This window comes from Macaca nemestrina, chromosome 2, assembly GCF_043159975.1.
Source record: "Macaca nemestrina isolate mMacNem1 chromosome 2, mMacNem.hap1, whole genome shotgun sequence".
Lineage (NCBI taxonomy): Eukaryota > Metazoa > Chordata > Mammalia > Primates > Cercopithecidae > Macaca > Macaca nemestrina.
In genome coordinates this window covers 84,247,192-84,263,208 of record NC_092126.1, presented here as the reverse complement: position 1 = coordinate 84,263,208, position 16,017 = coordinate 84,247,192, and the positions used below count along the sequence as shown (strand labels likewise).

Here is a 16,017-nt window from a genome sequence, read left to right as displayed (position 1 = left end):
TTATGATGAAGCTTGTTAATATTAATAACAAGACATGTCATTTGTTGGACAGCTCTAGTTTTAGAAAGGTGTTTTAACACCAGCTCCATTTGATGCATACCAAATGTATCGCCTGTGAAGTCTACCCTTTGGTTATAATAAAAAATGTAAAAGAGTTCAGAGTTGTGTAACAGTGGAACAAGTTACTTCAAAAAGTAGCTAGTTGCCCATCAGGGAAAAATATACAAGCTGTGTTCTAGCCAAGACTAATTGACCATCTGTGAGAAGCTGGAGAAGTCTGTGTTGTTCTTCATGATTTCCAGGTACAGACGTGAACCTCTTTTAAAAACATTAGGGAAAATACGCAATTTTTGTCTTAGAGCTCCTTCCAGCAGAGAGACTTACTCTTACTGAAACATGTCTACTATCTGTATAACTTTATTTCTTTTCTTTTCTTTCTTTCTTTCTTTTTTCTTTAAATTGACATGGAGTCTCGCTGTGTTGCCCAGGCTGGAGTGCAGTGGCATGATCTCGGCTCACTGCAATCTCTACCTCCTGGGTTCAAGTGATTCTCCTGCCTCAGCCTCCCGAGTAGCTGGGACTACAGGTGCCCACCACACTCGTCTAATTTTTGTATTATACAGGCTGGTCTTGAACTCCTGACCTCAAGTGATCCACCCACCTTAGCCTCTCAAAGTGCCGGGATTACAGGCATGACCCAATGCTCCTGGCCCCTGTATAACCTTATTTCATCCTGAGGACTGAAGGCTGTGATCAAATAGGCCATGTGCATAGAGTCATTAAAATGTAATTTTACAAATGCAGTGCACAGCCTTATTTGAGTCCTGGATTTGGGGGAAAACATCTATAAAAGACATTTTGGGGATAACAGGATAAATTTGAATATGAAGCATAACTTAAATGACATTATATAATTAATTTTCTTAGGTGTGAGAATAGTATTGTGATTATATAGGCACATGTCCTTATTCTTAAGAACTACATGCAGAAGTATTCAGGGGTGAAGTGTTATGATATCCAAAACTCATTTTCAACTGGCAAAGTAAGTGTTACATATTAACAATTGATAATGCTATGTAAAGGCACAGATATGAACCTCTTTCAAGAAAAGTTAGGGAAAATATAACATGCAATATTATTCTTAGACCAGAATCTCCAGTGAAATCCAGGGATGATTATTATTAAAAAAATTAACTTTAATGTGGGGTAACATTAGTGTAATTTCTTGCCACTAGCCATGACTTTTTAAAATGGAAGCAAATCTACTTATTTGTAGCACATAAGATAACCAACTCTTAAATCAGGTCTGTGCTGTAACATAAGACTAATAATATGCTTCATACAACAGAGGTCTTGTCTGTTGGAATAATTATTTTCCATAAAGGGCATGTGCTCGCTCTTAAACTTTTTGTTCATTTTTCTATTTATGTTCTAATCAGGTGTTCCGGTGCCTTCCCAATGATGAAGTACACAATTTAATTCAGCTGAGAGACTTTATAAACAAGCCCATATTAGCTAAGGAAGATCCCATTCGAGCTGAGGAGGAACTGAAGAAGATCCGTGGATTTTTGGTGCAATTCCCCTTTTATTTCTTGTCTGAAGAAAGCCTACTGCCTTCTGTTGGAACCAAAGAGGCCATAGTGCCCATGGAGGTTTGGACTTAAGAGATATTCATTGGTAGCTCAAGGACTTCTACCCTGAAGACCACACTGCACACAGTGACTTCCTGGAGATGTCATAGCCAAAGCCAGGCCTGATGCATTCTCGTATCCAACCCAAGGACCTTTTGGAATGACTGGGGAGGGCTGCAGTCATACTGATGTAAGGACTCTGAACGTCAGCAAGGCTTCATAATTCCTTCTGCCTAACCTTGTAAAAAGGGGGCTGCATTCTTGTTGGTTGCATGTACTCCGTTGAGTATATACATATACTCATTTGAGTATGTGTTGAGTAAAACACATATTCAAATTCCATAACATATACCAAAACCCGTTTCCTTTGTAACAAGAATTTACCTATAACTGTGATCTAGATTGCCAAAAGATGTCTGAATCTCCTTATTCTTCTCTGATCTTCATTTATACAGCCAGTGTATAGCTGGACCTGCCCTCATCTTGCAGTTCATACAGGCACTGTTTGAGAAATTGTTTATTACTAGAAGTTGTAATGCTGCTTCAAGATTTTTCATGGTTACCTGGGATGCCCCTGCTCATCTGGTCCTGAAGTAGTAACATTCACCCAAATGATGACATAGTCCTTATTCCTTTTCAGTCACTGTACGAACAAAGCAGACTTTAGCCTACACAGTAGACTCTGGTAGGCACTTCTGATAACATTGATACTATATCTTGATACCACGAGTCAACAGGAAGGAATAACTTCCAATATTGAGACAGAGATTTATTTCATTTTGCTCCCAAAGGCACTGACAAGATGAGTCCTTGTGATTAGGCCCACCTGATCAAATGTAAAAACACGTGTGGGATATTTGATTACATAGCAACCAGATAAAACTGAGAGCACACAGCCTTCGGAAACCCCCAAGGTGTCAAGGGGGATCAGATCCAGATAAGAGAAGATGATTCCTTCTAGTCCTATAAAATTTCCTGTCATCCTTAGCTGCTGGGTTGATTGAATTTGATTTCTACATTTCAAATCAAACCAGTGAATACAATTTGTCTTCTCAAGAGAATCAGAGGCATCGTAACTCCTACCAAGCTAGTATGAGTCTAACCTTGTTTGACATTCAGCTCTACTGCTACATAATCTTCTTTGAGAAAAATTAATTGATTATAAAATATGTGCTATTTCACTTGCATTATTAAATATATATTAACCCCTCTCACCAGGGCTTCCAGTGAAGTTACAATGCCCTAGTCTGTGAATTATCCTGGAAATGTGTTTTTCCTTTTCGGATGATAGAGTATCCTTTGGTAAACTGAATTTTACTAAGCAGAACAACTCTGACAGTCTGAAGAGTTAATGTGGGTTCTCATGAGGCCTGTCCCTGTAAAACAAAGTGCAGGTGTAATGATTATACGTGTCTATGGATTACCTGGACAGACTCCCGTTTGGGTTGTTCTTCAGAGAAGCAAGCAGCTGATCCCTGTTTTCATGAAGCTAATACTTCAGTTGGAAAAATTAAACAGGAGCACAAAGTCAGGGATAGGGGTTAGCGGAAGAGAGAAATAGTGTCACATCAAGGAGAGGATCTCATAGCTAGGGAACATTTCACAAATAAGGTGAGATTTTGTAACCAATAATAAAAATGAATGTTTTTATAAGCAAATAACTTATTTTTCATATGGCTCTAGATGGTAAAATGACTTCATTCTATAGTCATTATAAATAAGAATTTGCTATTGATGAAAGAAGTTTAGATTGGCATTTGAAGTATTGAGTGTATAGGATCGCTAAGGATTTCTTAGATTTTATATTTAAATATTTTTTTAAACCTTAGAGGAAACAACAAACTGGCTCTTGATTTTGAGCACCCTACTCTCGTGAAAAATAGAAGGTTGAAAGGACCCTTTCCCTTATAAGCAATTTAATCCAATTTCTCCCCATTTTATACATGAGGAAACTGAGGCTCAGATCAGATGAGGACTCACTTAAATCCACTCAATATGTAGATGGTAGAGCTGGGACTAGCAACATTGCTGCAGCCTACTGTTGGCCTCTCTCTTCACTTTATCATTGCCCAAGAATGAGGATATGCAGTAAACAGATTTCAGGCAAGATATCTCTAAGCTGTTTTGAACCCTCTGGTATTTTGTATTTATCTGTTCGTCTGTCCCCCTACTAGAATGTAAGCTCCATGGGGCAGGGACTTCACTGTATTTTGTTCATAGTGTATACCCAGAACCTGGACCAGTGCTTGGCACATAGAAGATGTCAATAAATGCTTGTAGAATTAATAAACAAGGTGAAGGAGAGAGCTAATGATATGAAAATCTTAGCTTCATATAAGAAGTCTTACTACTGCTTTCTATGGCAAGTTTCTTTTCTATTGCATCTTCCCAAAGGCAAGATGCTTATCTGCAAAGAGGTGATAAGATTTACTTGGAGGGATTTTATGGAAAATTCAGTGCAATATTTGCTTTTTTTTTTTTTTTTTTTGCAGTAGCAGTTTACATAGTACAGCATTCTGCAAAAATTGCATGAAATGTGGACACAAGATGTACTGTATGACTTAATTACCTGTCATTCCCTGACACCATTACTACCTACTAGAAGTTCAAATAATTTATCTTTAACATTGCAATATCTGATAAACCTTTTAAAATGTGAATAATTCAAAGCCTTGAAAATCTATCATGAATCTGCTCAACATTTCAAAGTGACTATTTTGAAATGCCTATAAATGCTATATACCTGACATCCTGCTAATTTCTGTAATAATTTTTGTTTTCAAGGGGGAAAAATTCTAGTATTACAAAAAATGAATGATGGAAAGTGGCCATGGTCTATTAAAGCTATTCAGATTGGCCATGGTCAGTCAGTCATCGGAGGATAGCCTTAGCATAGCAAGTCTGGTGCAGGCGTTTGTTCTAAATCTAGTGTCCAGCTCATGACTCACCCTTCAGTGGGATGTTTTTAATTCCCACCTGTAATGCATCACAGGGAGGCATGTAGAGCTGGTCATTAGATAATTGTGTGGCATACTGGAAAACAAAATGTTTATTTTCAAAGCACCTTTGAAAGGAAATTTCATCTATAGGTCCTCAAAATATGGACAGTTAATTTCTTATGTAAGAACTTAGGAAATTATAATATCATGAATTAATACTTTTCCAGATGAAAACAACAAGCTGAGAAGTCATTTTGCAGATGTAAGACTAGGAAAAATAGATTTTATGTATATAGAGCCTGAACTTTTTCTGCATCTCTCCTCATTTCTTATATTTTTTTTCTTTTTCTTTGTTTCTTTTCTTTCCTCTCTTTCTCTCTTTTTTTTTTTTTTTTTTTTTTTTTTTGAGACTGGGTCTTGCTCTGTGGCCCAGGCTGGCAGTGGTGTGATCTCCACTGCAACATCTGCCTCCTGGGCTCAAGCAATCCTCCCACCTCAGCCTCCTGAGTAGGTGGGACTACTGGTGCATGCTGCCACACCCAGCTAATTTTCGTATTGTTTGTACAGATAGCATTTTTCCATGTTGCCTAAGCTGGTCTCGAACTCCTAAGCTCAATCTATCCACCTGCCTTGGCCTCCCGATGCCAGGCATTCAGATTGCTTGAGCTCCCTCCCCTGTGCTGGGATGGCAGGCGTGAGCCACCACACTGGCCTCCTCATTCCTTATTCCTTCAGTCTCTATCTCCTACCACAGCACCTTCTTATTATGTAAAAATTATTTCAGAAGACAAGAACAAGTATCCTGGAAAAAAAAAATTAGGCCTTATATTAGTCTGCTCAGGCTGCCAAAACAAGATGCCCTAGACTGGGTGGCTTACACAACAGAAGTTTATTTTCTCACAGTTCCAGAGACAGGAAGTTGGAAATCAAGGTGCCTGTATGGTAGGTTTCTGGTGAGGACTCTTCCTGGCTTCTCGGCCACCTTCTCACTGTGTGCTCACATGGCCTCCTCTTTGTGTGAGCACAGGAGGCAAAGGGCAAACTCTCTGGTGTCTCTTCTTCCAAGGCCACTAATCCCATCATGAGCACCCTACTCTCATGACGTCATCTAACTCGACCTCCCAAAGTCCCCGTTTCCAAATACCATCACATCAGAGATACGGGCTTCACATGAGCTGGGAGGGAAGACACAAACATCATTCAGTCTATAATAAATATTCACTTAACTCATAAAGTGACTGGCAAAATACAATTTTTTCACACAGGTCATTGTTCTTTTTAACTTCCCTGATCTGATGTGGCACCTGAGCATTTTCTGGTACCTGTCACCCTCTGTAGCAGGGATGACAAGGACCCGTCATGTCTCCTTATTCCTCTACTATTTCTTATACAAAAGGAGCAAATGCTAAAGGATTTTAAGTGTGCTTAGTATATATTTGTATTTCCTTGGAATATTCATTGAGGTCAACTACTACTGAAGTTTGGTAATCTAAAATGAGTTTACCCAGGCCTGGGCCTTGAGAAATTCTTGAATCTAGAAATCCACTGGAAAAGGAATTCATCTGCCTGTATGAATAAGAGGCAAGTAGAAGAATCAATAGATTTGCATTTTTTTAAAAAGGGGCAAGTAGGTAATATGATTCTTACTGTCAATTTAATTCATATGTAAGATGTTCCTGGTTTTCACTTGAGATTGGAAGGATTCATTAAAGGATCAAAAATTCCCAGCTTAATTTTATAGGTTATTTTATTTTTCCTTTATACCATTTATAATTTTTAACTTAAAAGTAATCAAACACTGGATAAATGAAAATCTATCACATTAAATTTATTATTTTATTTTATTTTATTTTTAAGATAGAGTTTCACTCTTGTTGCCCAGGCTGGAGTGCAGTGGTGCAATCTTGGCTCACTGCAACCTCCACTTCCTGGGTTCAAGCAATTCTCCTGCCTCAGCCTCCCAAGTAGCTGGGATTACAGGTGCCTGCCACCACAACTGACTAATTTTGTTGTTGTTGTTGTTTGTTTGTATTTTTAATAGAGACGTGGTTTCATAATATTGTCCAAGCTGGTCTTGAACTCCTGACCTCAGGTGATCCACCCCCTTGGCCTCATTACAGGCGTGAGCCACTGTGCCCAGCCACACTAATCATTTTAAACCTTTAAGTTTTAGAATTAGATTGAATGGTAGTCCAATCAAAACATGGGCTTAATCACTCTTCCCTATTTCCAAGCAACTATCATTCTTCACTTTATTCTAGATGAGTACATTTAAGTGAATGTCATCCTAGTTCTGTGTAATGCTAAGAAATACAACATCATACTCTCCCAATGTATATTCCACTTGGATTCTTCACATAAAATGGACTAGACCAACAGCACTGATGCTCTGCATTTTAAAAATTCATTTCAAATTATTTCAGTTGGAGCACACACACACTCTGACACAAATAGCAAATATTGGGTGATGAACATCCATTCAGAATATCCAGATATTCTGGAGAGAACTGGAGCTCATAGCCTTCCCTCCAGGGCAAGTTTGGCAAACTAAGTCTAGGTCTCCTCTTTTTGTAAATAAAACGTTATTGAAACACAGCCACAACCATTCACTTATATCCCATCACGATTGTATGATCCATAAATCCTAAAATATTACTATCATTAAGACAAAATTTGCTGATCCTTCCTACAGAAAGCAGAAGATATCCAGACAGGGTACCTCATTCAGACAGACTTGCAGGAGTTTTAATCTCCTCCGTTAGCAGAGTTTTCAATTCTCCCTATCCCGGGCCCCAACAATTTACAATGTGTTTATTATACGAACACAGCCAAGTCCTCTCAGGAATTAAAATTACATGGTTTTTTTGGTTCTGGAAAGAGAAGTAGTCGGCTAAAGCAGCTATCTCCCAGACAAGCACTCATCAACATGCATGGTGGAACATGCTTGTAACTGAAGTGTAATGAAGATGAGGAGGGATAGGCCTAGGTGTTTGTATTTATAATTGGAATTGTGAAATCAAGAAACTTGTTTTCTCTGAATTTTCCTTCTGTGAAGTGTTGGAAATGATACATGTATCCCTTCGTAACTTCACAGTCAGTGCTTTCTATATCCCTTAACTACTTTTTCTTTAAATATCAATTAATTGAGCAATTACAAGTGTGAAATCAGCAATGTCCCTCTATTTGAAAATAAGATTCCTCTTTCTGCATGTGGGGCTTTTGGAGCCAGTATGCTGTATGTCTCAGATGAAGACAGCAATGTGTGCCTCTAGAGACCTCCTCTGCACACAAGCATGGGTCCCCCCGAAGGCCCGTTATAGATTCAGAGTGCATTACAGAGGCATAGCTCCCTGCCCCCTGCCCAGGCCTCTCTCACCTTAAAGTGTGCTGATATCATGATGAGGTGAATTTCTTTTAAAAGACTAACGTGGCATTCGATAAGAACATATTGAGCAGGGCCCAGTCAGGATGCTGGGGTCGCACCAGTGAACAAGTCATACCAGGTTCTCCTCCTTTGTGGTGCTCTCCCTTTAGCAAATGGAGACTACAAAGCTATTTCCATCCTCAGCATAAGAAAATGCATGAAATAAGATGCAATTGGGTGGAAGTGTAGGAATTTTCCCAAGCTAGGGAGAATGGCAAAGACTGATAAATGCTGAAGACACCAGAGTATGAACCAGGAAGCAACAATATTACTAGTACCAATAACAATAATAATAGTTCAGATTAGTAGTGGCTTTGTTGGTCACAGCCTCTTCTAGGCACTTCACATTTTAGTTCATTGACTACTTTGATAACTGGCTGTCTGCAGCTCAGGGGGCCAAACATACACCAGTGCTCTCTGAACTCTGAGACTGGCTTCCACCTCCACTTAAAGCCCCTGCAGCCTTACATATAACCCCCAGGCCCATGAGGCGTAAGTGTGGAACTAACCAGCAAGTAGTAGTGGGAAGAGCATGGGCTTCAACATTACTGAGCTCACCTAAAAGCTTGGCCTTACCACTTGCCAGCAGTGAGAGTTCCTTGAGCAGATGAACCTCTCTGAGGTTTTCAGCAGCATGGTAATAAGGCCATGGAAGACCCAGCAAAAAGCACAGTGTCCAGCATATAGTGGGTGCCTTCTACCAAATCAGTGCTAGCTGCTGCAACTACCTTTCATTACTCTCTTAAAGTAAGGGCATCTTGAAAGGAAAGGACACACACAACCCATGACCACATCTTTGGTCTGGATGTTAGGTCATCCAGACCAAACTGCCGAAGAAACTAGAAGAGCTACTCAACTGAACCCAGCCCAAAACGCTGACCCACAGAATTAGAAGCAAATAAAATTGTCACTATCTTAGCCACTAAGTTTTAGTGTGGTTTGTGACACAGCAATAGATCATTGATGGAGTCAAGCTTCTTCAGGGTATTCTGTTTTTCCTTTTTCACACTCTAATTGCTCTATGATCTTCTGTCTTCTGGCTTCTAGCCACTCCACTGAAACTGATCCACCTCTGTTTTTCTACTCTTTAGTAATATATAAGTGCAGGAAAACAGCTTGTTGCATGATAAGAATGACACCCATCTTGAAGCGAAACTGCCATGCCAATGGATGTTTGATTCCTGCATACCAAGGTGTTCTGCAGCAAGGTTCTTAAATAATGCCTGTAGCATCAATAACCCCTCATAAAGATGCTTATCTCACCTCCCTCTAGCCCAGATCTCTCTCCTAAACTCCAGACATACCTGAAGATTAGATATTTCTACCTGCTTTCTTCACATGCTCCTCAAACTCAACAACACAGCCGATCCAAAATGGCAACCATCATCAATACTCTCTTCTGGTCCCTGGTCAATGCTCCCACAGGGCTCCTTCTGTTACTCCTCATATTAAGGAACAGCCCCACCAGTCACCAACTGCCAAACTGGAAAATAATTATCATTATTGATTCCTCCCTTTCTCTTATGTTCTCCATGTCAATAGCCACCAAGTCTATCAATTCCACTACCTCAATGTCTCCCAATTGCTTTCAGTTATTTTTCCTCCCAATGCCACTTCCTACTCTACCTTGGTCACCATCACCTCATCTGCATTAACTAGTCTGTCAATTCTGGTCATTCCCAGATTTATTCATTGCAGTCAGAGATATTTGTTAAATGTAAATCTGGTCATGTCTTTTCCAGCTTAAATTCCTTTGAGAGATTTTGTTTTAGGGTAAAGTCCTAAAAAGGTTCTGCAAGGCTCTTTATAGACTGCCCCTTCCTTAATCCTCCATCTGAATCACCTCCAGCTGCCACTCTTCTTTTGAGCAATACTTAATTTGGCTCCTGTATATCCCTTTCTTCTGACTTTCTTAAAGCCTATTTTTTTTTTCTCCTAAGTAGCCTTCTTTGACCTCCCCGCCTCTGGCTTAGTACTGTGGCCTCCTGGGTGCCACCACAGCATGCTATCCTTTTCACGGCATTCCCACACCATATATGATGCCTGCTACAGTAGTACCCTGAGCTCTAAGCAATGGGAGCTCATGAACCATGACTGTCTTGGGCATTGGGGCACCCCCAGAACCTAATGTACTTCAGACAGAGCAGATGCATAATAGATAGTTGGTAGAGAAAATGAATAAATCTGAAAAAGAGATGGATGGAAAAAGAGAAAGATAGCAGATTGCTGCGCACTTGCCAAGACCTAGGAAGAATAGAAGTCTTTACACTGTGTCACTGCCTGAGCTAGAAAGGCCACATTTAAATTGACAATAAAAAGGAGAAGGCGTATAGTAGGGCTGTCTACTGTGGCAACTTCATTCTCAGCCAGCCTCTCAAATGGTCAAGGGCAACCAGCAAGAGGTGAAGCAAATGGGAACCTGTGCTGATTGCATTAATTTTATATCTTGTTCCATTACTAGGGAATTGAGAAGTGGCAGAGTCGGAGGGGAAGAAAAGTTTGGTTTTACACACCTTGGCATTTGACTGTATTCTGCCTGATGTGTTTTATTTGGGTTCCCCCTCTAAAGCAAACCCTGAGACAAAGATTTGAATGAAGGTAGTTTAGTTAGAATGTGTTCTGAGGAAGCACATGCACGGGAGTCGGTAAGCAAGAGAGGGGCAAAGCCAATGAATGGTGCATTGAAGAACAAGTTGCCACTGACGGCAACAGGGCCCTTACCCACTGAAGGCTCTGAGGCTTGGGGAGACTGACACTGAAGGTCGCCCCTGGAGCTGTAAATCCCCAACACTCCTGGAGCTTCCCTGCACAAAGTTACAGCTTCCCTGCACACAGTTGCTGGGTCAGAGAGAGCCAGCAAAGAAGCAGAGAGAAACCCATTCAGGGCAAAGCTGTCAACTTGATGGGAACTGGCCCCTGTGGCCACAGGTAAACTCAGAACAGGCTGAGGGTCTATGTGGTTGGACATCAACAACACCAGGTTGAATAAACCTTTAACTTTTCACAATAGTTGGTACAGCCGCTATAGAAAATATTCTGGAGTTTCCTAAAAAAATTAAAACCTGACCCAGCATTCCCACTCTAGGTATCTGAAAGAGAGATCTGCACTCTCATGTTCATTGTGGCATTATTCACAATAGCCAAGATATGGAATCAATCTTAAGTGTCCACCAGCAGATGAGTGGATAATGAAAAAGTGTTGAATGGAATACTATTCAGCCATAATAAAGATGGAAATTCTTCCATTTGTGACAACATGGATGAACTTGGAAAATATAATACTAAGTGAAATAAACCAGACTCAGCCAAGACAAATACTGGGTGATCTCACTTATATGTGTAATCTAAAAAAGTATAACTCATAGAAGCAGAAGGTAGAATGGTGGTTGCCAGAGGCTCGGGGGTGGAGGCAGTGGAGGAAGAGGGGAAATGTTGATCAGAGGGTACAAATTAAATTATAAGATGAACAAGTTCTGGGATCCAACAGTCAGCACAGCATGGTGACTATTAGTTACTAGTACTGTACTGTGTACTTGAAATTTGAAATAAGAAAATGGGTTCTTAAATGTTCTCACCACATAGGAAAAAACAGGATAATTATGTGAGGTGTTGTTGCATGTGTTTATTGACTTGATTATGATAATTATTTCACAATGTGCATGCATATCAAATCATCACATTCTGTACCTTAAATATATACAGTTTTTAATTTGTCAATTATACCTCAATAAAGCTAGGGGTGGGAAATTTCACAATGTAGTAATTCTTATCCATTCCAAAAGCATGTAATTTCCCTCAAGACAGGAATATTCTAACTTTTCATACCTTTTGTATTGGGCTTATCACAATCCTGAGCATATTGTTCAAGTTATGCAAAAATCGAATTGAAAAGTTGCCACCTCAATCCTCTTCCCCCAAGGCTTCCTATGCTTATGATATTTGAGATTCATTAGGCCAATTCATAAAGCTCGGGGGAGAACCAAAGAAATAAAAGCTGTTTTTGTATTAGAGTGATGCAGTAAGAAGTGGATTTCTGAATTTTCCTTTGGTATTTATAAAGTCTCCATCATTTTTTAAAACATAAAATGCAGTTAAAGCTGTGATAATGGAACGAAATATCAGGTCACAATCTCATTTGAAAGATTACGGAAAATTAAAATTATACAGTTTTCCCCATGATATTTGACTATTTCCTTTCCAGAATCAACAAAACGGCTGGTTTGGAATTGTACCAATAACTCAGGAAGCAAACATTGGGTGATTTATGAGAAACAACAAAAAGGGTACTTTTTTTTTTTTTTTTTTGAGACGGAGTCTCGCTCTGTCGCCCAGGCTGGAGTCCAGTGGCGCGATCTCGGCTCACTGCAAGCTCCGCCTCCCGGGTTCACGCCATTCTCCTGCCTCAGCCTCCCGAGTAGCTGGGACTACAGGCGCCCACAACCGCGCCCGGCTAATTTTTTGTATTTTTAGTAGAGACGGGGTTTCACCGTGGTCTCGATCTCCTGACCTTGTGATCCGCCCGCCTCGGCCTCCCAAAGTGCTGGGATTACAGGCGTGAGCCACCGCGCCCGGCCCCAAACTTCTTTTTCATATCCCTTCTTCATTCACAAGAAACTTTACATTGCAATGTGTTCTCTACATACAGATGCAGGGGACTCATGGTGGAAGCTAAAATCAGGAAGTTCTTGGTTAGCAGTTGGAACCACCCTCTCCACACCCTGCTGTTGATATGCTTTTCATTCCGGGAACGGCAACCCAAATCTGTACCAAAGACACCGCCTTGTTTTGAAACTGGTCTGTGGTGTCGTTGAATGCTCCTCTTCTCTTTTACTACCACTCTTTCATATGCCCTCTTTTTCAAAGTCTAAATGTATTTTTCCAACTTTTTTTTTTCTAACTAGTTTTGGACCTCTAGTGCAAAGGACTGAGTTAATCACATCCCTCAATTCAAGGCCTAGTAAGATCCCCTCTCTTGCTTAATTCATTTATTTATTTTATTTCCAACCACCATTCATTTTTCTTCTTCTTGCAATAGACATGCATTTTAACATATTTTATGTATATCTTTTCACGTGAGTATGTCCTTGCCAAATGTGTATTGTCATTTTGTGAATTTTTATTTACATGAATGATGTATGTTGCATTCTATCTGACAATGCACTGTTTTTTTTTGTTTGTTTGTTTGTTTGTCTTTTGTTTTTTGTTTTTTTTTTTGAGACAGAGTCTAGCTCTGTCGCCCAGGCTGGAGTGCATTGGCCGGATCTCAGCTCACTGCAAGCTCCGCCTCCCGAGTTTAGGCCATTCTCCTGCCTCAGCCTCTCAAGTAGCTGGGACTACAGAAGCCCGCCACCTCGCCCGGCTAGTGTTGTTTTGTATTTTTTAGTAGAGGCGGGGTTTCACCTTGTTAGCCAGGATGGTCTCGATCTCCTGACCTCGTGATCCGCCCGTCTCGGCCTCCCAAAGTGCTGGGATTACAGGCTTGAGCCACCGCGCCCGGCTACAATGCACTGTTTTTAAGATCCAACCATATTGATGTATATAGTTCTAATCTTTTGTGTTTAATCATTGTATTTAATATTAAGTGATCACTACACTTAGTCCATCACTTTTGCAAAAATTGACACCTGGGTTACCTCCAACTACCCACTACCACAAATATGCTGCAATGAAAATCCTCATCCCAGAACACATGGACACACTGTGTGGAACAACACACACTGGGGCCTGTCGGTGCTGGGGTGAGGGATGGGGGGAGGGAGGGCATCCAGAAGCATAGCTAAGGGATGCTGCGCTTAATACCTAGGTGATGGGTTGATGTGCACAACAAACCACCATGGCACATGTTTACCCATGTAACAAACCGGCACATCCTGCACATGTACCCTGAAACTTAAAAGTTGAAGAAAGAAAAAGAAAACAAGAAAATCTTCATCCCATAGGGCTACTCACAACTGGGCAGATGGCTTCCCTCAGATTGAGTGATCCAAAGAAGAACAAAGCAGAAGTCACAGATCTTTTAAAACGTAGCTTTGGAAGACACAAATTATCATTACAATGATACTCTATTTGTTACACCAGTCAGCCCCACTCAATGTGGGAAAAGACGATGCTACATGAACAGCAGGAGGCAGGGATTATTAGAGTCATCTTGGAGGTTAGCTGCCACACACATCAGACATGATGTTCCCTTTTTTTTCCAGATTTCTTGTTTTGCCATATAGATATTTGTGTGTGTGTGCGTGTGTGTTTCTCTGCTTTTTGCATGAATTGATTACTGTGTGATAGTGCTACTTCCCAGGAGATACACCTTCCTATGCTTACAAAAACTCCAAAGCCTTCTTCATATTCCCACTGAGTTCTATTATAAGAATTGTCAAATGGCTGCCAAATGTTGTTCATAAAAAGGAAAGTCATGATAGGTTTTCAACACCTGGAAGAAAAAAACCCATCATATTCAAGAATCTGAATTTTGATTAAGCCATGATATTTTCGAACACTTTAGCCAGCCTAAACTCTTCTTTCTATTGTTGCACATAGTGAGATTTGTTTCAATTGATTGTATTTTCATTTTTTGAAATATATTCTCAAATAACATGTGTAGATTAGTGAGATTGTTGGCCTTTTATTAAAAGGCAAAAGAAGTATAGAAAGGAGAAGCATCCTTTTGACACTTTTATAGGTCAGCTAGAACTATAACAAAGGATGGTTTTTAAACAAAATGTTTTATTACAATAGAAAATGGTCATTACAACAACTCTGAAATAATATCACATGAAAAACGAAAATATTCTTTTTGTAGCTGCTAGTCTGTGGCCCTTGGATTTTTCAACACATTTTTGCATATCAAATAAAAGGTTAAGGGATATGAATAATAGCAATACAACAGAGAACCGAATACTCATTTTTCATTAGGAAAATATAAAAAGAAAGAATGTAAATTGATCCTTATCATTTTTAATTTATTGAAGCAAAAATGTCTTTCAGCATGAATGCAGTATTACCATCCAAAGGCAGATGTGCACGGGCATTGAGAGTCCAAGGGGAAAAGAAAGTCACTCAATCTGAGTGTTTCTCCCATCGTGTAGGCCAGAGAGATAAATTATTTGCTGAGAAATCCACCTCAGTTTATTGAGTTGCCACAGGAGAGCCTCAGCACTGAAGCAAACCATTGCAACATAATTTTAATCTTGGTTACTAATTCCTTTTATTTTGGGGTTCCCGGTGTGTTTGAGGCCCTCAAAGAGTTCCTCACTGCTCTGCCAAAAAAAGCACATGGCAGGCCATTAACAGCCTCCTATGGGAAACCTGCCTCTCGGAAAGCTTGGTACATCCTTCCCAACCTGTGTTTGACTTGAGGGAGAGAGACATAGGCCAAGGGACCACTGATTTATCCAATTCCCAGGCCACACCGAAACCAGTAAACCTCAATCAAGACTAGATAGATTTCTTTTTGCCTTGCTTGATCTCTCCAGAGATTTGTAGTTAGGAGTGGAAATTTGGAGAAATGAAAGATAAATGATATTACTTGAACAGTCATTACAGGCTATGCGTCTGGTTTTACTGTTGGGAGAACTGAGGTGAGGGCTTGTGGTAAGGAATACAGGAGTCCTTAAGTGAAAGCGTTCTGAAATTCTAAATGCTCATGTAATACAAAGCCTGTGCCCAAGGCCAGAAATAGCTTCAGGATTACTTCAGGATTTTTGTCTTGGGCTTGGCAATTCCAGATAGAATACACCGGATCCAGATACCCTGAATTTTCTCTGGTAAATATATCTCCTCTACTTGATAGCAAGGAGTCAGGGCCAGGAAAGTTTGGACCTCAGATGGGACGGGCTGAAGTGTGATGGGTATTTTCACCACAGACCATGTTGCTTTACATTTTTCACTTCAGGATCTTTATTCATCAGGGCACACTAGGGACACATCATAGATATTGTCAAGGTAAGCCTACCGAAGGCAGACGTAATACCAGTAAATAGTTCACCTTCCTCCAAAGAGCTGCAAGCAGTTCCAAGTATGCTCT

General features: G+C 40.2%; 1 protein-coding gene across 4 annotated transcripts in view; it reads left to right on the top strand.

Moving 5' to 3' along the window:
- Positions 1–4,918, top strand: part of LOC105465688 (phospholipase D1) — a 206,611-nt gene extending 201,693 nt beyond the window's left edge. For all 4 annotated transcript variants that reach the window (XM_011714270.3, XM_071091242.1, XM_071091240.1 and 1 more), the window contains one exon: positions 1,440–4,918. In XM_011714270.3, coding sequence (XP_011712572.2) covers positions 1,440–1,664 — 225 coding nt within the window. In that variant the 3' untranslated portion in view covers positions 1,665–4,918. The remainder of the gene's footprint in view (positions 1–1,439) is intronic.
- The last annotated feature ends 11,099 nt before the right edge of the window (positions 4,919–16,017 follow it).